Raw genomic sequence first — 25,004 nt, forward strand, 5'->3', positions numbered from 1 at the left:
TTACCACAGGGGGGTGTGAGGTACAGGCTCTGGCCAGGAGCCTCCCGGCCAGCGGCACAACAAGGCGCTCAGGCAGGCTGTCTGCCGTGGCCCCATACCATTCCTGGAAGTGGCCGGCTGCTGCTGGTATGTCTCTTTGTGCCCCTTGGGGGGAGGGGAGCAGCGGGTCTCCGTGCGCTGCCCGCGCCCATAAGCACCACCCCTGCAGCTCCCATTGGGCAGTTTCCAGTCAATGGGAGCTGTAAGGACAGTGTTGGGGGTGGGGGCACCACACGGAGCCACCTCCCACCCACACCAGGGGCGTGCAGAGACATGCCAGCAGCAGCTGGCCACTTCCGGGAGTGGCATGGGGCCATGGCATGCAGGCAGCCTGCCCAAGCGCCCTGCTGCACTGCGGGACTTTTAGCGGCCCAGAGATCATGAGGCGGCAGCCAAAGAGCCTGGTGGGCTGGACAGAAATGTTAGATGGGCCGGATCTGGCCCACGGGCCGTATTTTGCCCACCCCTGTATTAGGGGATGGCAATTTCCCATAAGAATCATAACAGAAACAGCTCACAATGGACATTCTTAACCCTAGACATGAAACCACTTTTTTTTAAAACAGTGTGTTGGACTATTAAAGCCAAAATTTCTGTTCCACTATGTAACCAATATGGGTAACAGATAGAGACAGCTTACATAGCAACTAAGGTCAAATTCAGACCTCAAATTCAGTCCTCATTCAATCTTATTGAAAGGATAGGATTGCACAGGTGTCAGTGAGGACATACTCTGGCTTCGAATGTAAAGTATGTGTAAACTTACCTGGTACTGATCCAGATCACAGCTGGCCTGGTGAGCACTGCGGTGTGATTGGACTGGTACTCCAGCTGTTGTATTTGGCATTTGGACTGGAGAGGTTTAGATTCACAGACTCCATCCCTGTGAGGAATAAGCATTGGTCATCAGTGTAAGCATAATGCAACCACTGTTGCGTGGGAGGAAAACCCCAGATACTACAGTGTTGGGAGCCATGTATGTAGCTAGATAGATATACACTGAAAGGACCTTAAAATTTCATGTTAACTCCTGGCTCCGGAGCTGAGTGGTCACGAGATCTCAGTAGTAGAGAGCTGCTTTGAGCCAGGATTAGGTGCTTAAAAGAAGATACATCAACTGTGTGTTTTTCCTAAACCAACCAAGATGAGCAGTTCCTTTTGTTTAAAATGAAACAAGCCCTCTAACATTTTAATCCTTTTTTCTCTTCACTGACCACAGTGAATTGAGATGAATCCAAATATAAATAATATTCTAAAGAGGAGCCTAAAAGGACTTAATTTGGAAGTAGCACTTGTACATTTCTTTATCGCTCCCATGCAGAAAACATTAATTCTTGATAAATCAGAGAGAACGAGATCACTTTTAAAATATTTCTTTCAGAACAAAACACAGTATTTTGACTGAGATTACTGCATTTCGTCAAATTAAATCTGCTCTAAAATAGTAGATTTTAAAATGTTAATCTCTTAACCCCTTCCCCCAAAACTTAGAAAGATGGGCTTCTGCATCAGGTGCAGCCAGTTCAGTTAATTGGCCTCTCAGGCTATATGAGAGTCAGGATGGGGAATATTCCCCATGCCATGGACCCACCATCAACATGTTTTTCAACAGAAACAAATAGACAGATTCTGCTTTCAGCCACTCCACTGAAATCAATGGAGCTATTCCACACTTACACGGCTATAATTTAAGAGTAGGATCTGACCTTGAAGTAATATCTACATTTATTTTTGCAAATCATTTCCCACCTTTGCTACCATCATTCCAACTCCACATAAAGAAGTAATGGTGAAGATACCATTATAGACAGGACACCAAGCAGTCATTTGTATTTTTAACATGGTGTTGCTTCACCTGGTCTAGACAACATGATTAATATGCTGAATGCCACTTGTCTACACTAGACTTTTACCAATGAAGCTGAACCAATGATGGTAACAATGGTACATTTTATAAAAATAAGTCTAGATAGACCATAGACTCCAAAAGAAAAAAGTAGAAATAAATAATTTCAGTATTTTGTGGCACATGCACAAAGGTCAGTGAAATGAATGGCATGTCGCACTTTTTTTTTTTTTTAGGTTATATCATATCATTTACAAACAATTAGGATTATGTACCACCCGGAGTAACAAATAGCATGACTCTGTTTCAGAAGCAAAATTTCAGAATTTTGATTTCAAAATTGTTGGACCTGTCTCACCCTCTACCTTCTGTTGACTTCAACTGTGCTTCTTAACCTGCAAGAGACACCACTTGGCAATATCTCCTTCACTCCCCACATCCTACTGCACACAGATCTCTCCCATTTTCATGCCATTCAAAACACCCTCAGTTGCTCCCTTTCAAACTACTTTTACTTCATTTCAGAGTTCAACAGGTTTGTTCCTGGATTGGATGGCCTATTAGAGCATACTTTCTTCTGGGACTTCCCTATCAGACACACCCTCATATGCAGATACTTATATGGTGGGGAAGACCAAGGAAAACCTGAGTTTTGTACTGATTCTCCAGTACGAGGCAAGGGGTGAGACTGGAACTTGTTAGGCTTCATGAAGAAATCTTGCCAAAGCTGAAACATTGATTGCAGTGCAATGTGCTCCTGAGGCAGGGCTGTGACCATTCCAATTTATCACATTCATTGGTGGTGTGAAAACAAAGGTTCGTCCTACATACAATGCAATTTAATTTTTTGACATCCTAGTATTAGTTTAACATTATTTGAGGATCACATTACTGTGCTATCCTCCTTCCTTTTTCTTTATGTTGTTTCCAGATATGATTAAGTCCAACCACCAGGATCAATGCATATGACTAATTGGTACTTTGATAAATGGCACCATCCTTTCCACTAGATATAGTAATAATTTCATAATCTGTTTGAAAGACTTACTCCTTGTGACTGCAATCCAGTCTAGCATCTTTCTGAACTTCTCCTTTCTTGGTGTATAATGCTCACTATGGCCAAGTGTAATACTTCCTAAATAAAATCAAATTGCTTTTCACCTTCCTTATAATAAAACTGAGGTTCTGAACACATACTTCATTGTTTGATTCATGGCTCTATTTATTAATGATCATGACTGGAATCTTTAATAGTTATTGGCCAAGAAAGGGAAAAGATATATAGTGAGGTCTCATAAATGTTCTTACAATAAACAATAAGGTTTAAATCATCCCTTCACATAGAAGTACTCATGGGACAGAAAAACATACTTGGGCAACTATGCATGGTTTACCTTTCTGTCATGGCATTCCAAAATACATTATCCACTTTGGTGAAGGGTTGTGACTTGTTTCCTTGCTAAGCAACATTGTGAGTGCTTTAGAGTAACAGCTGTGTTAGTCTGTATTCGCAAAAAGAAAAGGCGTACTTGTGGCACCTTAGAGACTAACCAATTTATTTGAGCATAAGCTTTCGTGAGCTACTCCTTTTCTTATTGTGAGTGCTGTTTTTCTTGCTTTAACTCATCTGTACCAAAGTATTAAATTCCCTTATGATTGTAAAGTTCTTCCACCCTTTTAAAAAAAAGCAATTATCTTTGCACTTGATGCTTTCCAGAGGGAGAGAGCATGAATAACATCTCCATGATTCAATGATATGTATGTAGAAGACTGGTATATTTTCCCTGCAGACTGATCTGAAAGGTAATGTAATGCAACAGAAACTCACCCAAACACTTCTTACCAGAAAATCTAAAGTTTGATTATGTCTCCAGACATGCAACATTCGCATTAAAAAGTCCTCCATTAATCTGATTAAATTTCATTCTATTCATAAAACTGGAGTTCTTCTTCAGTTGCTTTTGAGGACTGCATAAGACACCAAGCTTTCTATACCAAATTGCCTTTTTAACCTACGCTATGATCCAGCATCTTTTCCTTCTTTATGGTTTTGCTATAACCTTCTCACATGTCCTGATATGATCATCACCTTGATCAACTGGTCCGTCAGCTTTCGCAGAGAGAGCGCTGATCACAACACATCATTCATGTTGTTCTAGGCAGTCCTTCAGCCACTCAGGCAGTCAGTAGCACTGGACAGCTGATTGGCATAGCACACCACAACCCAGAACCCCGGAGTGATCTGCCAACCTTAGCCTTCCAAGTAGTTAGGATTACAGGCAAGCGCTACTGCTCCCACTTCCTGATTTGATACCCAGATTAATAAAATAACCAATTTGAGTTTTAGTGTTTAAAATTAAATCCTCTATCAACTTTACACTTCTATGCCAGCCTGTCAATGCCATAATTTCTTCTATCTACCACTCCTTATATTATTATTCTATGTTAGTTACTATCCTATACTTGGTATAACCAAAGTAAAAGCATTCTAACAGAACTTTGTCACACGATGAATGTTTCCTGCTTGAAAATATATTACCTGACATTTACTATACTTGTATGAATAAGATGGAAATTATTATCCTGGGAAAATGTCCTGTACTACAAACATTATCTCTTAATTATATATTCAACTTCCTATTAATTGTACATATTGCTCAACTTCAGTGGGTTTAAAGATAGATAGATAGAAAGTTTCACCCATAAATGGATTCCCAACTTAATTTTTGCACTGCAGACAACTAAAGAAAGCTCAAGGTCTGATTCCCCTCTTAATTACATGAGCTGTGCACTGGTATAAATTCAGGGGAATAACTCCTGCTTTACATTAGGTTAAGGGAAAGGAGACTCAGTGTTTTGGTCCTTTCGTATGTTAAAGATGTAAATGTGGAACAGAACAAAAAGTGTAGTGGTATAACTACAAGACTCTTTAAAAATTCTTACAAAAATGTCAACAGTTTGTAGCTGATTCCAGCTGATGTGTTAATTAGGGACACACCCAGACACACAATGTCATCCATCAGTGAATCGGAGAGAATATGGAAATAAACATGGAACGGAGGGAAAGAGAAGAAAGAAAAGAAGAGTGAGAGTCAAACAGGAATTATTTGTTGTCAATGAAAATTAACAGATTTACTGCACAAACAGTACAGAAATATTTATTTTATCACAGTAATAGCATTGCATTCATGCTACTCCAGCATGAACTAACTAATTAACTAACATCAGGCCCACTAAGTCTACTAACCTGGCTACAAAGCCCCTTTTTTTCAGCTGAATTACTTCTGCCTAGGGTTTTAAATCCCCTAATTTCAGGATCTTAGGAGACCATCTAGGTTGTTTCTCTGTAGTCAGGTCTTCTTTAGGGAGGATACCTATGGTTAGAATTCTGGGATGAAATCTTGGTATTTTGCCATTGACTTCAATGGGGCCAGGTCTTTGCACCTGGAGTCATCCAGCATTCTAACCACAGACCCCAGCTAATGAGGACTATAACTATAGAGTTATAAAAGCGGCAAAGAGTCCTGTGGCACCTTATAGATTAACAGACGTATTGGAGCATAAGCTTTTGTGGGTGAATACCCACATCGTTGGATGCATGTGACATAGAGTTGTAGTTTATAGCATGATCCTCACCCATGTGTGGTCACCGGTTTGGAACTGGCAACACTGGCCAGTGCTCCAGCCATCTCTCTGGCCACATGGGCCTGAATGCATTAATCGGGAAGCAACAAACAGAGCCAGAACATCCCCAGCCAGGGAGCAAGCAACAAGCTAGGCACCCAGATAAGGGCCAGCAGGTCAGCCACAACAGGAAACAACCAAATTCCATTACTAGCCCAGGTAAATAGCAGCCAGCACCACGGACTAGCCACCCAACCACTGCCCTGCACCCAGTCCAGGACAAGAAGCCTCCATTAGCAGAGCCTCAAGGAGCTGCAAGAGTAACCTGAACACCAAGCCAGGGATATATCAGAGCCAACCAGGAACATAGCAATTCCTATGTTTCTAAGGACTTTTCCACTCTTTAGCCTTGTCAAGCTTAAATTTTGGTGAGCAGAACATATGCTAATGTTTATGAAAATAAATTAATGCATAATCATCAAATATGCAAACCAGAGCATTAATTCTATTGTGTGACATCTCCAAATTGGTGGAACTTCATCTTTCACTGGTATATATATTTTAGCACTTGATCAGGGAGAGAGACCTACAAAGTACAAGGGGGAAAATATCTATACAACATTTTAAATGAATAAAATATTGCATTCATCAAATGACACACCTAATCACTGTTCAAATATTTGTAAAATCGGTCAAAATTGTAGTGAAGTATCACTTGAGGGTCAAAAGCAGAGAAGTGTATTGTGACTTAGGCTTCCATCTGCTTCTACTTGTATATCCTTTTCAAAACATTATCTGCCCAATCATGATCTAAAAAAGAAAGAAACACATATTGGTGAAATCGTTCATCCACAACTCCTGTAGTTAAGGCTGCAAGATGGTTTCCCCTTTGTCCCTTATAATATACTATTTCTACAGTGTTTTCACTGTTTCATAATAACTTTTAGAATAATTACCAAGGAGGCTGACATTTGCTGTTTCTTCTCTGTCCAAAGGTGATGATTATTTTGTTTTAAGTGTTGGAGTAAAATCCTTTCAATCCTTATTCAGTTATTGGAGAGGGGGAATTGTACACGCATTTTTAGACATGGCCACAGGAAAAATGGCTAGACTTTGAAACTTTGCAGATACATAGAGCCTAATCCTACCCCCATTGAACTCAATGGGAATTAAAGTTTTAGAGTAGCAGCTGTGTTAGTCTGTATCCACAAAAAGAACAGGAGCAGGTTTGGGATCATGGCACACACCAAGGAACATGCTTTTTTCTTAGGTAAAAAAATTATTTTGATTTAAGAAAGTGAGGAGTATTGGAAAACTGCATACTGAGTTAGGAACAATATTGGTATGTACTAATATCTAGAGGTGAAAACTTAAGTATAGACACAGTTAAAAAAGCAAGTTTGTAAAAATTATTCCTTATTAAACAATAGATCTACTCCCATGTGTGTTCTGAATCACAGCTGTTTACTTAAGTGATAACAAAAAGGTTTCATTAATTTTTTCTCTTGTTGGGACTACAAAGCCAATGCAATACAGAGTAGAAACTAACAACTGTTCACTGAACACTCGCTTGCTGTCAATAGTTCTAGTAACGACATTATTGTCATCTTAGGGCTGTTACCTCCCCACCAACCTGACTAGAAGAAAAGTGCTGCATAATTCCATACAGTAGAAGAGGAACGTTAAAAGGGATAACAGAAAGTGTTTCATTATGAAGGACTGTTGGTTCTTTAACGGGGTGCAACAGCTCACTCTCTCACACATACACAAACACCATTTTTAGAAGGATTTAACTAGGTCAGAAATATTTAAAATGCAGGAAAACATTTTCGTGTGATGTCTCTTTAAAAAGAAATGGGGAAAGTATATTAGACCAAAAGGTTCTGGAAGGCTGAACAGACAGCTATCCTGAGAGGAAGAGAAACAGTAGTATGGCTTAAAGTGAGGTGTTTATTCTTGAGCCCTATACCTTGAGAGCAGCTAATACAAGGAAAACAGACCTTTGATATTCTGGGAATAAACATTTGTGATAGAGCAAGGAGGAGTAATACTTCAGGAACTGCCAGAGAAAAAAGGCCCTGTGAGCAGATGAGAAACTCAATGTTCATACCTAGAGAGAGGAAGTGTCTGACTGTGAAAGCCCTACTCAGTGACTGAAAAAAGGGACACAAAATTAACAAGTCCGGGTCAATTTATAATTATTTTGGTATAATCTTCAGTAATTTGATATGATTATAATGAAAGTCAGTGAGGTTCATGGGATTTACAAGTCTAAATTAGAACAGAATTTGGTAATTTATATTTGAGATAGAATTAGTTTGGGGAATAGTATTTTACTGAAATACATATGAAATTGTTGTAAGAATTAGAGATAGAGTAGAGTAGAGTTAATCTACTGTGTGTATTTTAAAACAGGGACTACAATAAAAATACTGGTCCAGCTCACCTTCTACAATGTATATACTACAAGGAAGAAAACTCTGTGACTTTTCTTTTCCAGGTTACCTCCACATTTTCCTGCTAATGGAGTGGGGTTTACAGCCACACACATATATAGGGCAGAAGCAACTCACAGTTGTGTCACTCATTTCTTTAATGACTATCAACAGTAACAGCCTGCCCTTTCTACCCTCTATCTAACCTGACAAAATATTATACGCAAGACAAACAAGATAGAGTTTCAGTGTTGATGTGATGTGAATAAAGAGGTAGATTGTGCCAAACCAACCTGATCTCCTTCTTTGAGAAAGTAACAGATTTTTTAGACAAAGGAAACGCAGTGGATCTAATTTACCTAGATTTCAGTAAGGCGTTTGATACCGTGCCACATGGGGAATTATTAGTTAAACTGGAAAAGATGGGGATCAATATGAAAACTGAAAGGTGGATAAGGAAATGGTTAACAGGGAGACTACAGCGGGTCCTACTGAAAGGTGAACTGTCAGGCTGGAGGGAGGTTACCAGTGGAGTTCCTCAGGGATCAGTTTTTGGACCAATCTTTTTATTACTGACCTCAGCACAAAAAGTGGAAGTGTGCTAATAAAGTTTGCAGATGATACAAAGCTGGGAGGTATTGCCAATTTAGAGAGAGACCGGGATATCATACAGGAAGATTTGGATGACCTTGTAAACTGGAGTAATAGTAATAGGATGAAATTTAACAGTGAGAAGTGCAAGGTCATGCATTTAGGGATTAATAACAAGAATTTTAGTTATAAGCTGGGGACGCATCAATTAGAAGTAACGGAGGAGGAGAAGGACCCTGGAGTATTGGTTGATCACAGGATGATTATGAGCTGCCAATGTGATATGGCCATGAAAAAAGCGGTCTTGGGATGCATCAGGAGAGGTATTTCCGGTAGAGATAAGGAGGTTTTAGTAGTGTTATACAAGGCACTGGTGAGACCTCATCTGGAATACTGTGTGCAGTTCTGGTCTCCCATGTTTAAGAAGGATGAATTCAAACTGGAACAGGTACAGAGAAGGGCTACTAGGATGATCCAAGGAATGGAAAACCTTTCTTATGAAAAGAGACTCAAGGAGTTTGGCTTGTTTAGCCTAACTAAAAGAAGGTTGAGGGGAGATATGATTGCTCTCTATAAATATATCAGAGGGATAAATACTGGAGCGGGAGAGGAATTATTTAAGCTCAGTACCAATGTGGACACAAGAACACATGGATATAAACTGGTCATTGGGAAGTTTAGACTTGAAATTAGACGAAGGTTTCTAACCATCAGAGGAGTGAACTTTTGGAATAGCCTTCCAAGGGAAGCAGTGGGGACAAAAGACCTATCTGGCTTTAAGATTAAAATGGATAAATTTATGGAGGAGATGGTATTATGGGATAACATGGTTTTGGTAATTAATTGATCCTTAAATATTCATGGTAAATAGGCCCAATGGCCTGTGATGGGATGTTAGATGGGGTGGGATCTGAGTTACTACAGAAAATTCTTTTCTGGGTAGCTGGCTGGTGAATCTTGCCCATATGCTCAGAATTTAGCTGATCACCATATTTGGGGTCGGGAAGGAATTTTCCTCCAGGGCAGATTGGAAGAGGCCCTGGAGGTTTTTCGCCTTCTTCTGTAGCATGGGGCACGGGTCACTTGCTGGAGGATTCTCTGCTCCTTGAAGTCTTTAAACCACGATTTGAGGACTTCGATAGTTCAGAGATAGGTGAGAAGTTTTTCGCAGGAGTGAGTGGGTGAGATTCTGTGGCCTGCGTTGTGCAAGAGGTCGGACTAGATGATCATAATGGTCCCTTCTGACCTTAATATCTATGAATCTATAAATCTTAAGAGTAATAAATGCAGCATACGAAAGAAATGTTTAGTGAATAATACTGTCACAATTGCAATCACATCAGTCTTTCCCATATAAATTTAATGCCGAAACATATGCAAACTAAAAATTCTACCATTATGAAGTCTGTAACAGAGTCATTTGGATGAAGTTATAATTTAATTCTGCTATTTTATTCTTTTAAAAAAATAATTATCTTTTAACAATAATTGTCTCAGAATACATGAGTAAAAAAATACATAAGTTATCACAGCACTAAATCCAGACTTTCAAGTATGATTCATTGAGCACAAAAAGTTTAAATCTCCAAGAGTCATAATACATCCAATACAGTAATAACTGAAGATTTCGTTCTTGTTAATACCATTAATTATCAGAGCCATCTTTTGTCCTTGTCTATCCATGCAGCGGCTCCTCAATTATTCTCCTTTTACACCATTCTCATGGGTGCACAGATGGCATGCAAAAAAATGAAGCATGGGGAGGCGACGAGAACACCAGAGGCAGAAATTGCACAGAGTCTGATATCTTATGCCAAGAAGTTCTTTTGAAATCTTATACGGTAGCTGTAGTGAAAGCAAAGCCAGCTTCTTCTCATCTACTAGAATGTCCATGTAAACTTGACCAGAGAACTTGTTCCAAGTGGTAGTCAGCTTGGCAAACCTATGCTATTTCTGCTCAGAAGCAGAACTGAGTGTTTCTCACAGAGAGGAACAGGAATTCAATATGATTCTAGAGGTGCTAAAAGGCGTGCATGGTGGCCTTCATTCCTTAGGTCTAAGAAAATCAAGTATGGAACTATCAGATCTGTTGTTGGGTGAGACTGGTAGTGTCAGGATGTCAGCTTTTCTGGGCTGAGTGTGTTAGGCCCAGGCTCAAAAAGATATGTTTTTATGATGTTATTTAATCATTTATCACCATGCCTTTAATCCTCCTGTTCTTTGAATCAGGTTATTGACAAAATTGTGATGAGGCAGATTTAATATAATTTGAAGTGATAAAAATTCCCTTTCATTCTGGCTTTTGGCCTGAGCATGGCAGAGAGACTTGGCTAGTTTTGCTGGTTGATGATTTCCTTCTAACAATGGACTCATATCTTGAAGAATAAGATACATCTACATACTCAAATGAGATTATACAGTGCTATTGTCTTTCTGACACTGCTGTACGCCTTGGAAATATGGCTGATGGTGGAAGTACTCAAACAGGAAATGAAAATATTTCACCAACTTTATTTAATAAGAATCTTGGGAATCCATTGGCGAGATCATCTAACCAATACAAAAGTGCTGCACCAACAGGTCAGCAGACTCAACAATCAGATAGTGACAACTATGGTGGTTTGGTCATGTCATCAGGCTACCCTGTGGAAGAAGCAGAAGGTGTCTTAGATTAGATTCCCGCTGAGAAGAGGGAAAGAGAAGGGACTTATTATAGAAGGAACTAAAAGAATGCTGCCATCATGGAGATGAAGTAAAATGGAGTTAGACAACTGTCATAAATATAAAGGGAAGGGTAAACCCCTTTGAAATCCTTCCTGGCCAGGGGAAAGCTCCTCTCACCTGTAAAGGCTTAAGAAGCTAAAGGTAACCTCGCTGGCACCTGACCAAAATGACCAATGAGGAGACAAGATACTTTCAAAAGCTGGGAGGAGGGAGAGAAACAAAGGGTCTGTGTGTCTGTCTATATGCTGGTCTTTACCGGGGATAGACCAGGAATGGAGTCTTAGAACTTTTAGTAAGTAATCTAGCTAGGTATGTGTTAGATTATGATTTCTTTAAATGGCTGAGAAAAGAATTGTGCTGAATAGAATAACTATTTCTGTCTGTGTATCTTTTTTGTAACTTAAGGTTTTGCCTAGAGGGGTTCTCTATGTTTTTGAATCTAATTACTCTGTAAGATATCTACCATCCTGATTTTACAGGGGGGATTTCTTTATTTCTATTTACTTCTATTTTTATTAAAAGTCTTCTTGTAAAAAACTGAATGCTTTTTCATTGTTCTCAGATCCAAGGGTTTGGGTCGGTGGTCACCTATGCAAATTGGTGAGGCTTTTTATCCAACATTTCCCAGGAAAGGGGGAGTGCAAGTGTTGGGAGGATTGTTCATTGTTCTTAAGATCCAAGGGTCTGGGTCTATAGTCACCTAGGCAAATTGGTGAGGCTTTTTACCAAACCTTGTCCAGGAAGTGGGGTGCAAGGTTTTGGGAAGTATTTTGGGGGGAAGGACGCATCCAAACAGCTCTTCCCCAGTAACCAGTATTAGTTTGGTGGTGGTAGCGGCCAGTCCAAGGACAACGGGTGTAATATTTTGTACCTTGGGGAAGTTTTGACCTAAGCTGGTAAAGATAAGCTTAGGAGGTTTTTCATGCAGGTCCCCACATCTGTACCCTAGAGTTCAGAGTGGGGGAGGAACCTTGATAACAGCAATGGAAAAATTGGGTTGCCTCATGTGTCACTAGGCCCAGCAAATTCTTAATCTAAGTAAGTCATATCCAGTTGCTGATTCTTTTAAATGTGTAACTCAGCTCATATGCTTGCTACAAGATGGATGTGATGCAAGTGGCTAGAGGAAGTATTAAGGAGTTATGGTGGGAATGGAATCTGTTCCAATATTTAGGGGGTCCACTCATCCTTTATCCAAAAGACTCATAATTTAGGGGTGCTTTCCAATCTCTGATTGTTTGGATTCTCAGGTGGCATTAGCAGTTAAAATTTTTTTTAAAAAAATACCCGATAAGGCAATTCCAATAATTTATTTCTGACAAAGACCATTCTGCAGTTCCTCATGCCCTTTTAGCCTCCAGATTGGATTATAACAATGTCGTGTACATAGGCTACCTTTGACAACTGCTCAGAGGCTACAACTAGTACAGAATAAAGTTCTCATCTGTTTGATGAAGAGAGCTATAGCAAATTAATTTCTGGATAGAACTGACTTTCTGTTTACTTCCAGGTCATATACATCTGTAAAGCCCTAAATAGTGAGGTGCTGTCTATCTGAAAAATTGTCTCTCTACTGTATCTGCCACAAGTCAGCAGGGGAACTTCTGGTTTCTAGGAATGGGGACAGAGATTTCCAGATGAGGGTCCTTCACTCTTGTATTCACTTCTCCCACTAGTCTAGTAGATTCCAAGTCAGCTGGCTTTCAAAGCATGGTGTAAGATCCATCCATCTTTTTTCTCAGGTTTTGCCTGAAAGGAGCATTTTTGGAGGTAGTATATTGTTCAGTAATGAATAAGGTTCTTCCAGCATTGAAACTGTTGAACAATTTCCACACTGTATGCTATATTCTTCAAGCAATTCAAATATTGTACAGAACCCAGAGTCATGTTATAAAGAATGGGTTTCAAATACTGGAAATAAAATAATTTTGATAATAAAGATGTATTCCTTTAAAATACATCTTCTTTAGTTGTTTTAAGTTCTGAAAATATGTATTTTAAATTGTATTGGTAAAAAGACTCAGAGACTTTAAGGCCAGAAGGGTCAATCATGATAATTTAATTTGACCTCCTGCACATTGCAGGCCATAGACTCTCACTCACCCACTACTGTAACAGACACATAACCTCTGTCTGAGTTACTGAAGTCCTTAAATCATGATTTAGACTTCAAGTTACAGAGAAACCACCATTTACACTCATTTAAACCTGCAAGTGACATTATCTATTACTTGAATGACTAGGCACAATGAAGCATGCATCTGTAATGATCTCATAATTCAAAGAGGTTGGGTGAAAATCAGGTTTTGCCATGACAAAAAGTATATTAATGCCTGACATAATACACCTTTTATCTTGGCAGATGGTGATTTTCATATGAAAATGTTGATTAAATCACTAGGTAAAAACAAGAAAAGCTAGTTAAAGTATTCTTGGGTGTATCATTTTATTTAGGGAAGAGACTGATAAAACTTCTAAAAAAATTATTAAACAAAAACTTTTTAATGAGAATAATTTTAGACATTTAGACAATTAGACATTTTATTTAGACTTTCTGGATGTTTTAGGTGGTTTCTTATGACAAAAAGAAAACATACTGTAAAAGCCATATTCTGCAGTCTTACACAGTCCAAATGTCAACTGGGAATGAGTAAAGTCTGAAGGATTTAAACATTTTTTAATAGTTATTCTCACAATTAAGACAAGCTGCATATCATTCCCTCTGATGGATTACTAAAGGCAGAGTTTGAAGAGTTATTAGTTTCTTAGGGACAGTCTCATTTATTTATTATATACCCTTCAGAACTGAGTGCGTGATCTAAATTAATAACATTCACCACATTAGACTCCCCTCAACACAAAGAACAGTTCATAGTCTAATGCTTGGCAAAAGTATGTCTTGACCCATATTTTGAAGTTCACTAAATATAGCCTCTGGTGGACCACCAAGGGAATGAGTTTCAGAGCCCATAATGTGGACTGAAAACATTCTGATCTAGATTCTTGGCTACTGCAGTTAAGGAGCACACAGTGCCACTCAGAAGGGAAGATGCAAAGGTGGTCTCTGGGACCCCCACTCCAATTCTTGGTTTGTGGTGTGTTGCTCTGACATTCCTAAGTAACTTCAAACTGCCAGAACACTTGGAATTAGATTATATTCCCAGGGGCCCATGGATCAATTAGTAATCAGTGAAACAAATGCCACATCCCTTTTTCCAAGACCACACATTTATGCCACCAGTAGGGAGGAGGTGGTATTGGAGTTGCAACACTGTTTTATACCACTGGAGGATCCACCTCGCACTAAAGTGATCCTCTTGGGCCCCTTTGAAGGGGCTCCATGCTCAGAATAGTGTGGTACAAAGTGCCAAACTTTACCCCAATTTATGGGCCCCTGCCACTAGGCCTCAAAAGTACGCATCTAGGGACTTTCAACATAAGTGTACAATTGATTGAAGCCATTACAATGACTCACAGGAAGAGAGACTGTCCCTATAGTAGCCCGAGTATAAATTATATAGGGTTTTATTGGTTAAAAACCAACACCTTGAAGTGCATGCAGAAGCTGATGGAAAACTCATGTAATGAATGGGACATGGGTTTACTGTAATCACATTAACCACGTGAGTCACCACATTTTTAACTACCTGAGGCTTCAGAATGGTCTTCAACAGTAGCCATATTGTGGTACTTCTTCCTGTAGCTGAAAAAGACATGAATGATTGTAGTAAGTTCTACCTGAACACAGAAAGGCAGATGTTCTGAATTTTCCTATTGCTCTGCAGTTGGAATTGTCATTGATGTTAATGAAAGTTTTGCAAAACTCTATAGTGACTCTAAGTGAACTAACACAATTACTCTTCTATTGCCATAATTTTTAGTACATGCTTTCGATTACAGTTTGCAAGACAAGAAATATCTTAAAATGGTATTAAAACTGTAGTTAATGAAATTTTATTCTAAACTATTGCCCAAACTTAGTGGTTTTAGTTTATTTTAATACAAGTGTCATATCTGAATTTTTGTTTTGATGACAAAGTAAACACATACCAGAACAATTCCACTTTTGGACTACTTACTACAGTGATTAGTAAAAGACATTTGAGGAAGTTGTTGTTTGTTTCTTCTAATTTTCTTTAAGAACGTAATGAAAATATACATTAATCCATATATACACTCAAACAAATTCTATAAATCTGTTATTGAATCTAAACTTAAGGGTACACCTTAAACAACTGTTTTGTTTTCAGGATACTGTTGCTGTAGGATACACCTGGTATAATAATTTTCTTTCTTTCTTTCTTTCTTTCTTTCTTTCTTTCTTTCTTTCTTTCTTTCTTTCTTTCTTTCTATTCAAACATCAAGGAATATGTTTTCAGCGAAGGGATGCATCACAACCTTCTTAAAGCTTTTGTAGAAACTGGAATGGGCAGATTTTTGGTTGGGGGGAGAATGAGGAGGCGAAAACTGAATAAAATGTAGTAAGAGAAGCAGGCTCCACCTTAGAGGAAAGAAATAGGGGACAGGCAGCAAGCAGAAGTTTAAAATGTGTGAGAAGAACCATGGATGAATTAAAGAGAAGTGAAAGTGAGCAGATGAAATAAAAATAAAAGAAAATAAGAATCCATTAGAGCCAGGAATAAATTGAGATTATATCCACCTGTAGATATAAATGAGCTCCTAGTTACCTCATGTAGTGCTGAGCATATGAAGGGCATGGTTAATCTGTTTGTGAAATATGAAAATATTTTTCTTCACCAACCCCAATGGAATTTTCGGTTTAAAATTTTTATCTGAGTCCAGTTGGCAAATAGATTTTGGAACAATGAAACAGACCTATTACTTTGCTGGCTCCCAGGAATACTGGCCTGCCAGGAGAAAGCAACCACCAGAAGCCCATAATGATCTGTAGAAATGGAGACCAGTAAAAGTAGTACAATAAAGTATACTGGGATTTCAATTAGGGGAGTATATTCTTATCTTAAAGACAGTACTTTGTTAGCTTTGGTGAAGGGTAAATACATTCAGAGTACAATTCTACAAGAACTGAAATATTTATGTAAATGTGATATGAGGGTTCAGGTTTTTAGCCACTCCTTCAGAATAAGGAGTTTGAATCACCCAACTCTTAACTATACCGCGATGAATTTCTCCAGGTAAATATGCTGACACATAACTAAGGATTCAAAAGGGCAAAAACTTATTGTTGAGCATAATGCTTACTAATATGAGCAGTCTGATTCACTTGGAGCATTATATTTGAAAATGTGTCATAAGTGGGTCCAAATTGTAGCCATAACCTGGCATTTTACCATGTCTGCAATTCTTTTTGAAATGAATTAAAGTTGTGTAATTTTGATGGTAGGCCATGACCCATTAATATTTTGAAGATTAGCATGGTACTGTAACTCATTCTAATATAATTACTATGGGACAATTGTGATTTTGCCACAAGCCCTACGTATGGGGCAACACACAGCTATGCGCCCCAGGAGCTGACACAATCTGTTTCCCTGCTCCAGGGGGTATGTAACCTGTGGCAGCCCTATACCCAGTGCAGTACATACTCCCTGGTGTAATGTGTTGGCTAGTGCAGGGGGATGGAGTATTCCCTGTTCCTGGTCATCCACTCTCCATCCAAATTCACATATTATGAGGCATGCAATGGTCCCAAGAAAGCAACTCGTCTCTCCATGCTGCCATTCACAGTATGGATAGATGGCACAGAACAGTAAAGAGAGCTTGATGCCACCATGGGAACTGGCAGGGTGTGTTTATTAAGCAAAAAGGGGGAAAGCTCCCAGTTCCCAAATGTTAACACCCGAATTCCAGTTTCCCGGCGCAAATATCTGACAGAAAATATTTCATTAGCAATATCATTAAATACAGAAAAATCAGTAATGAAAATGTATGGTACAGATGACTTCTTTCCTGCTAAGGGGCGTATTCTACAAGCCTGTGCAGAAATCCCATACGTCAGACTTATAATGTACAAGGTGAGGGATAATCAGGGCTTTAACTGAAAGGACAAACTGGAAGCAAAGTAGAGTGAAAGATGGTTAGGCTTGGTCTACACCAGGCACTTATGTCGAAATAACTACATCACTTGGGGTGTGGAAAATCCACACCCTTGAGCGACGTAGTTAGCAACCCAACCCCTGGTGTAGACAGTGGTATGTCAACAGGAGAAATTCTTCTGTAGGCGTAGGTAGCATCTTCACCAAGTGTCACAGCAGTGCAGTAAATGCAGACAAGCCCCTAGGTTCAACAGGACACTACCATGTTAAAAAAATTTTAGTGAACTTTTTTCAATTAATTTATACCCAGTAGCTCTTTAGAAGATAAATGGAATGTATTTAAAAATAATAATTTACTTTTCACTATTTAAGTAGTTTGTTTACTTTTTGTACCTCACTCAGGACAACAAAATAAAAAACTCATCTTCACCTTTGTTTCTGTTCAGGTTCGTTTTCTGTTTTACACTGCAATATTCAGTTTGTGGGGGGAATTTTTTTTTAAACCACTGTCCATTTGAATATTTAAAACCATCACAGAATACTCAGCAATGCCAACTGTTGCTTTTTCTTCACACCTCAGGCTCTGTGAGCTGTAGCTCACAAAAGCATATGCTCAAATCAATTGGTTAGTCTCTAAGGTGCCACAAGTACTCCTTTTCTTTTTGCGAATACAGACTAACAGGGCTGCTCCTCTGAAACCTGTAATTAAGTGAGAATCTTAAGTTTGTATGTTTGTTTTTTAAAGAGAAAAACAAATCCCGACAGCTCGGTTGCTTGAAAATGTGAACTCTAAATGAAATAAAAATCAGAAGCTCCCCCCCCCCAAAAAAAAACCCACAAACGTTTTTTTTTTAAAAAAAAAAAAATCTCATCATTTTAAAGCTCGCCTTGTGACTTGCGAGGCTTGCTGCGGGAGGTTTGGGGCTGACAACAGCGGCTCAAGCGCTGATCTGCGAACGCCCCCAGGCTTTTCTCTGCAGCGCAGTTGCGGACTTTGTCAACTTCACCAAGCTCACCTGCGAAGCCGCTTCGCACATCCCCGCCTCTCCTTCCCCTCGCAACTAACCCGGAGCCCCCGGCCCCCGCCTTCTCGGCTCCGGCTGCCCACTCGGGCGCCGCCCTTGCCTGCTCCGCAGCGTGCCCGGGGCGGATTTAACTCGCTCTCTAGGGAAATGAATCCAGGGGGCCCCAGCTGGGCAGGGGAAGGCGGAAGGGCGCTGCCAGCGGGGAGGTCGGCGGCCCAAGGGCGCCGCCGAGACTGCCCCCAGCCAGGGGGGCGGAAGCCGCAGCCGCCCAGGCAAGCGGGGCTCAGGTGTGGCTGGCGCCGCCCTCTTCGTGCGCCGCTACGCCCAGCGCCGGGGCAGGGCGGGTTCCCCGGCGGGCGGAGGAGGGGAAGCAGCGCCTGGCCCGACCTGGCCGGCGGAGCAAGGGGGCTGGCCGAGAAGGGAGTTTCCTGGCCCAGGCGAGGAGCGGAGCAAACAACTCAAGTCCTTGCGAGGAGCTGCACGGCGCGTCTGCCGCTGCGCCTCGCCCCCCCCCTGCCCCGAAGGAAAAGAGGGAAAAGAAAGTAGCCACCTCCTGCCGCCGCCGCCTTCCCGCTCGCCACCGCACCGGCAGCAGCCTTGCCCCCTGCTCCTTCGCGGGCGCCCTCAGCCAGCGCCTCCGCCGCCCCCAGCCGCCCGGAGATGGCCCCCGCCGCAGCCCGCCCGGGGGGCTCGCTCTGCAGAACCGCCTGTCGCCAGCTCCTCTTCGGCCTCTTGGTGAGTGTGGCCAGCGCTGCGCTCCCCACCCCACCGGGGGCGCCGAGCAGCGCCGCGCCTCTTACCCCGGTCCCTCGGTGTGTTCTGCGGGCTGGTCCCCGCCGCCGCCCGGAAGACCTTGGCGCCATCCGCGCAGGATACCGGCCGTAGTCGTTACCGGCAAGGTTTTGGCGAGACTGTCAGCGGCGGCGCGGGGACAGCTGTTGTCTGTGCCAGGGCTAGGTCGGTGGGAGTCGCGCGCGTTCGGAGTAGGTTGTCCCCAGCAGTGGGTTGATTTGGTTTGTCTAGATCAGTCGGAGCAGCCCCTTATTTCTAGATAGAAGAAACCAAACGTAGTGGGCGTTAGTGAAATGTTAAGACAGTGTGGTGTGCCTGCTGATTAGTGAATAAGTTTCACTGGGGGGAAAAAAAAGTGCATCTAAGTCAAAGTTTCAAAGTCTAGATTCAGAGAGAATCATTTTTCTCCCTCTTCTTTTTTTTTTTTTTTAAATCTTTCCCGAAATTTATTTCAACCTTCTTGGGTCCCAGTTGTCAGTGAAGGCTTGTTGAAGTTCATTCCTGGCTTCTCTCTTTTTTTTAAATTTTTTTAGGTTGGGCTTAATAACTGTTTCCCCCTTTACATTAACTTTTTTAAATTAAAGTGTCCGGAGGCACCATTCCATGCCCTGGAAGGAATATCATGTTGTATGGTGAAAAGTATATGTGCTTTTGTGGTATGGAATCCTTAAGTACATGAACTTCAGAAAGGGAAGACTAGATGAGTCAGAAAAATTAAATTGACTTTCGTGCTTTGTCACCTACACTTATAGATCTGTTTAGTCCTACTGCCCAAAATGGTGCTTAGGTGTTTTTTGGGGGTTTTTTTAAGTGGTGTTCCTTGATTAGGGCTGTCAGACTAGACATGCTTTGAGCAGGGGATTGGACTAGATGCCCTACTGAGGTCTCTTTCAACCCTAATATTCTATATTCTACTGGTTATTACAGCAGTAAAGGATAATCATTAATACAGATATGTATTATTAGTCAATAAATCAGGTATGAAAAGGAAAGAGTCTTTATGTCTATATTCTGTATTTCTAAAAATCAAATTCAGTTGTTCATCTGAAGCCAAATCATGCTCACACAAGTACTCCTATTTACTTCAAAGGGTCTATGCATTGGAGGGTGAACGGCTTTTGGCCCATTTAAATGTATTTATTTATACCCATATATAATTATCAGCCCTGACCAATTCTATTTGCCTTCAGGAAAAAAACCTCTCTTTTTAATGGGTGAGTAAAGTAACGTTAGCTTGGCCACCCCCAACTCCCCACTATCATAATCAGACTAAAGAATAGTTTAGTAGATTGTCCCTGCATAAGTAAATTTTCAATACTATTGCCAGGCTAAATTGATTATTTTTATATGTAATGCACTCAGTCTTGGATTGTGTCTGGGCATGTAAGTTTTCGTGAGAATTTTCCATTTACTTACTCTTACTGTAATCTCGATGAATGGAGGGGGGAAAAGCCATGCTAATCGTACTTTACTCACCAATCCAATTAAAGAAAGCAAAATTCCCCTGCCTTCTCTTGCACTTCCCACAACCCCCGCAACAAACAAACAAAACTCAACATAACAAACACTCCTTATATAATGCAAGTTTAGGCATCTGTGTCAAATGTACACTCGGAGCATATTGAACCCTTTTATATGTACCAACAGGTCTATTCTTATCTTGTCTCTGTATATATTACTTCCATAACCCTTCATGTTAATATCAGACTAAACTCATTGGTTAATGTTTTGAAATTACATTTCATTGACCTAGAAAAACTCCTAAACTATGCTTGATTATGTTGTATATTATTTTTACTTAAAACAATTTTTTTTGTCCCCAGAGGAGAGAGAGGGAAGTTTTGTAAGGATTAATTACTATTACAAATAGCCCAAATGTTAGCTGGGAAATGAATAGTGACTTTAGTTATATGGTTGAGATTCATGAAAGGATGTTAACAACAGAAATAATTTAAATAGGAAAAGTATCTTTTACTGATGCATATATGATATTTTAATTATCTTAAATGCTGTGGTTATCCAGAGTGTTTCAAAATTAATCAGTTTGAAATTCTAGCCAATCATGATTTTAAAAGACTGCTTGCTTTCTAAAGAATTAAAAATGTACGAGCTAATTTTCACAGGAAAAGCAACTCCTTTCACTTTTCAATTTGCTGTTCTCTCTTTTTTTTTTAATAGTACCTTCAATATACGGCTAAAAGCTTTCACAAAATAAGGTGTCTCATCTGTTGTTGACTATTAAATTTGTTGTTTTTTTCCTATAAATTGTTCGTTGAGAGGTACTCCCATTCTGTGTGTGCATGTGCACAAAAACCCCTTCTTGATTTTCTATATTCCATAGTTTGAGTGGCTCTAACTTTAGATTAGAATATAAATTCATTGAATAAAACCTTGGATAGACACATGGTCTGAGCTCAGGCTGGGAACTAGGAGCCACTCTACGCCTCCACTTCATTTTATAAAATGTGGTGGTTATTTACCAGTTATAGATGGGTGTTCTGAAGTTTGAAGCCCCAATTCTGTAATACGATATATGTAAGTTGACAGACCTCTGCCCATATTTTAATCAGATACAATTGAAGGATTTGGGGCTTAAGTAGTTTGTTAGTAAAGCACTTTTGAAGATACAAATTAATATGTATTTTGCCAAGTATTATGACATAAATAAAATATTTGTTCCTTTAAACATTACAAATCAATGCAACCATATGGAAATAAACTTCATGAATTGTTGAGTCTTAATTCTTAGCACATTTCATCCATGGAGCCCAAAGTACTCTTTAAAGGAAGATACATTTTTATTTTCCCACTTCAAAATGTGGTAAAGTGGGAGGCTGAGTGTAATCCTGACCCTGTTGAAGTCAATAGGAGTTCTGCCATTGACGTCGATGGGCCTAGCATTTCAATCACAGGTTAAATGTCTTTGCCGAAATCACACAAGTCATAGCGAGAGTCAAGATCAGAACCTGCATCTTCTGAGATCTAACCCTGTACATTATGCCACAGTGCTTTCCTGTCATTTGTAATAAATGATACTTTCTAGGTTGTTTCACTGGACTGTTTAAAAAACAAAACAAAAAACCTCCCTTTATGTCTCAGTATTCACGTAAATTGAAATCAGTCACCAAAATATGTAATACGCATTTCAACTCTATATGTTTGGTGTTTTTTAACATGACTAAAAATCTAGCTACTATATACTTTTTATGCCATGGTTTCAAACAATGTTTAAAAATAATTTCACAGCAAGGGTGACTATTCTTTCTCGTTTTCTTTCCTTTTTAGGTATTGAGTTTATTTTGTGAAGCTTGCAAGAAAGTCACTTTTAATGTTCCTTCTAAATTAGAGGCTGGAACACTAGTTGGCAGAGGTGAGAAGCTTCAAGATGCCCTTCAAAACTCTACATCATCATTTCACCACTTCTGTAACTGCTTTTACAATGAAGGGGAGATACTGATTTATTTTGTAATACAATTTATTGCAGTTGGGACAACACCTAGTTAGTTAAATTCAGCTGCATATTGGATTAGCCTTTTACTGAAGGATTTGCTGTGTTCTGTTATACATTTTAACGCTGCTTATCGGCAGTGTGTGCACATTTTGATTCTTGTTATAACCAATTACTAGCAGATTGATTGATTCAAGGCAGAAGTTTTGGCCAGCATTTTCAAACTTAGATACCTAAAGATAGTATCTAAATATGTGGTCTAATCCTTGCAAGTGCTGAACGCTCACAGCTTACATAGAAGGGATACGTTTTCTATAGCTAGGGCCCTACCAAATTCACGGCCATAAAAAACATGTCACAGACTGCGAAATCTGGTCTTGCCCCGTGAAATCTGGTCTTTTATGTGCTTTTACCCTATACTGTACAGATTTCATGGAGGAGACCAGTGTTCCTCAAATTGGGGGTCCTGACCTAAAATGGAGTTGCAGGGGGGTCATAGTATTGTCTCCCTTACTTCTGTGCTGTCTTCAGAGCTGGGCAGCTGGAGAGAGGTGGCTGCTGACCAAGGGCCCAGCTCTGCAGGCAGCAGCACAGAAGTAAGGGTGGCAATACCATACCATGCCATTCTTTCTTCTGCGCTGCTGCTGGCAGCGGCTCTGCCTTCAGAGCTGGACTCCTGAACAGCAACCACCACTCTCCAGTCGTCCCGCTCTGCAGGCAGCGCCGCCGCCAGCAGCAGTGCAGAAGTAAGGGTAGCAGTACCGCAACCCCTCCCCCTCAGCCCTACAATAACCTTGAGACACCCCCTCACACACACACACTCTCTCTCCTTTTTGGGTCAGGCCCCTACAATTACAACACCATGAAATTTCAGATTTAAATAGATGAAATCATGAAAATTTATGACTTTTAAAATCCTATGACAGTGAAATTGACCAAAATGAACTGTGAATTTGGTAGAGCCCTATAGTATTTAACTTGGGTTGTTTTAAAAAAAACAACCAAAAACAGATTTTTCCTGTGTCACTGACATAAGCAGTGAAATCACATATGGCCAAATCCTCAGCTGTGGCTATGAAGTACTTAGTGCAGTATTCAGGAGAGAAGTTCCTCAATCCTCGGGCTGTTCTGGACTGGGTTGAGCAGCCCACGTTTGAGCAATTTGATGGGGATTAGGGAAGCCCAGACAACACCCTCTTTTTCCAGATTAGTCTCCTGTGGCAGCATCTGGGAAGGGTGTGATGTAGGAGTTACTACAGATGCTCTGTGCCACCTAAGGATCTTCCTACACAATGGAGATCCTCTGAGAGCTGAATCTGAGGCTGTCTTATACCAGTATTGGCACAGTTTTGGAGCATGGTCCAGGGTAGTGGCACTAGTCTCTACTGAAGGAACAGTAGATTTTTATCCCATCACAGTCTGAGAGTTTATTAATCAAGACTACCTTTAAAATGAGGGTGAATAAAAAGGACATCCAATGGAGAAGCTAACCTTAATGTCAGTTTTTTATAATGAAAATCTATGCAGCTGATCATTGTGTATTTTGTATGAGGGAGGTGGGTATGTATCTTATTTTAATTTGAATGAATATGAAAGTAATTCATTTAATTTCACTTTATTGAAGAAGAATATTTCAAAAAGTTTTAACCATACAGGAAGAATGGAAGAATTTTATACAATGCATCTATTTGTTTGTCTGCAAACATTTATCCATGCCATTGTAGCCTGAATGCTGTTCCTTAACATTTTATTGAGAAAGGATGCCTTTTTTGTTGTAATACAACTGGTGACTCATAGCACAATAGTAAAATAAGCAAGGATTTCCCCCACAATTGCCAAGTTCTGTATGATTTTAATATCCTACAGGATATAACAATACACTGAGCTGTTCAGTACTAGGAATAATGCTGATTTACCTTGCCTCAGAAGTAGAATTCATATTCAAGTGCTCACTTATGGGAAAGCCGTGCCTTAAGCAGACCATTCTTTGAAGAAAAATTCCATGGTGTCTTGAATGCTGACCAATAAGGGGTGATATTTGCTGAAATGCTCTATAATAATGTTTGAACATTCAACAGTAAGGCAGGCTGTTTTTAAGAAGAGAAAGGAACACTGTCAAATTACCCCCTCAGTGGTTATACTTAGGAAACACTGATATGGAATCTGTTTTAATGAATAAGTTTGTCTGCCATCATCTGCCCATACTGGAAAAAAATCTTGGTCCTGTTGAAGTGTGTCAGAATCTTGCCGGTGACTTCAAAACAGTCGGTGAAATCTTTTCTCCATTGTAGCAGAATTATTTATGTACATGGGTGATGGCACTCTTTTAGGAAAGGTAAGCACTTTGCGGGGCAAAAAATACACAAGAAGAATTATGACTTTGGGAAATATTAGTCACCAAATTAAACTTGTTTTTGCCCCCATTCTGACAGTGCCTGTGTAAAGTACTCACTATGGCCAAGT

The 25,004-nt window shown here is 40.0% G+C and overlaps 1 protein-coding gene and 1 long non-coding RNA gene across 4 annotated transcripts in view; one reads left to right on the forward strand and one right to left on the reverse strand.

Moving 5' to 3' along the window:
• LOC311515391 overlaps positions 1-18,696 on the reverse strand; it is a 126,051-nt gene extending 107,355 nt beyond the window's left edge. Inside the window, exons 1-4 of one of the 2 annotated variants that reach the window (XR_014710124.1) lie at positions 18,293-18,696; positions 14,907-14,962; positions 6,171-6,319; positions 806-922 (exon numbers count right to left, since the gene is read on the reverse strand). This is a non-coding gene — a long non-coding RNA (uncharacterized lncRNA). The remainder of the gene's footprint in view (positions 1-805; positions 923-6,170; positions 6,320-14,906; positions 14,963-18,292) is intronic. The other variant, XR_014710123.1, reaches the window with a different exon arrangement.
• Positions 18,697-18,867: 171 nt separating this feature from the next.
• LOC311515390 (desmocollin-2-like) overlaps positions 18,868-25,004 on the forward strand; it is a 41,258-nt gene continuing 35,121 nt past the window's right edge. For both annotated transcript variants that reach the window (XM_084618395.1, XM_084618396.1), the window contains exons 1-2: positions 18,868-19,036; positions 22,379-22,463. In XM_084618395.1, the coding sequence (XP_084474521.1) occupies positions 18,962-19,036; positions 22,379-22,463 (160 nt within the window). In that variant the 5' untranslated portion in view covers positions 18,868-18,961. The remainder of the gene's footprint in view (positions 19,037-22,378; positions 22,464-25,004) is intronic.

The sequence above is a fragment of the Lepidochelys olivacea genome, assembly GCF_965140295.1.
Source record: "Lepidochelys olivacea isolate rLepOli2 genome assembly, chromosome: 2".
In the NCBI taxonomy this organism is placed as follows: domain Eukaryota; kingdom Metazoa; phylum Chordata; order Testudines; family Cheloniidae; genus Lepidochelys; species Lepidochelys olivacea.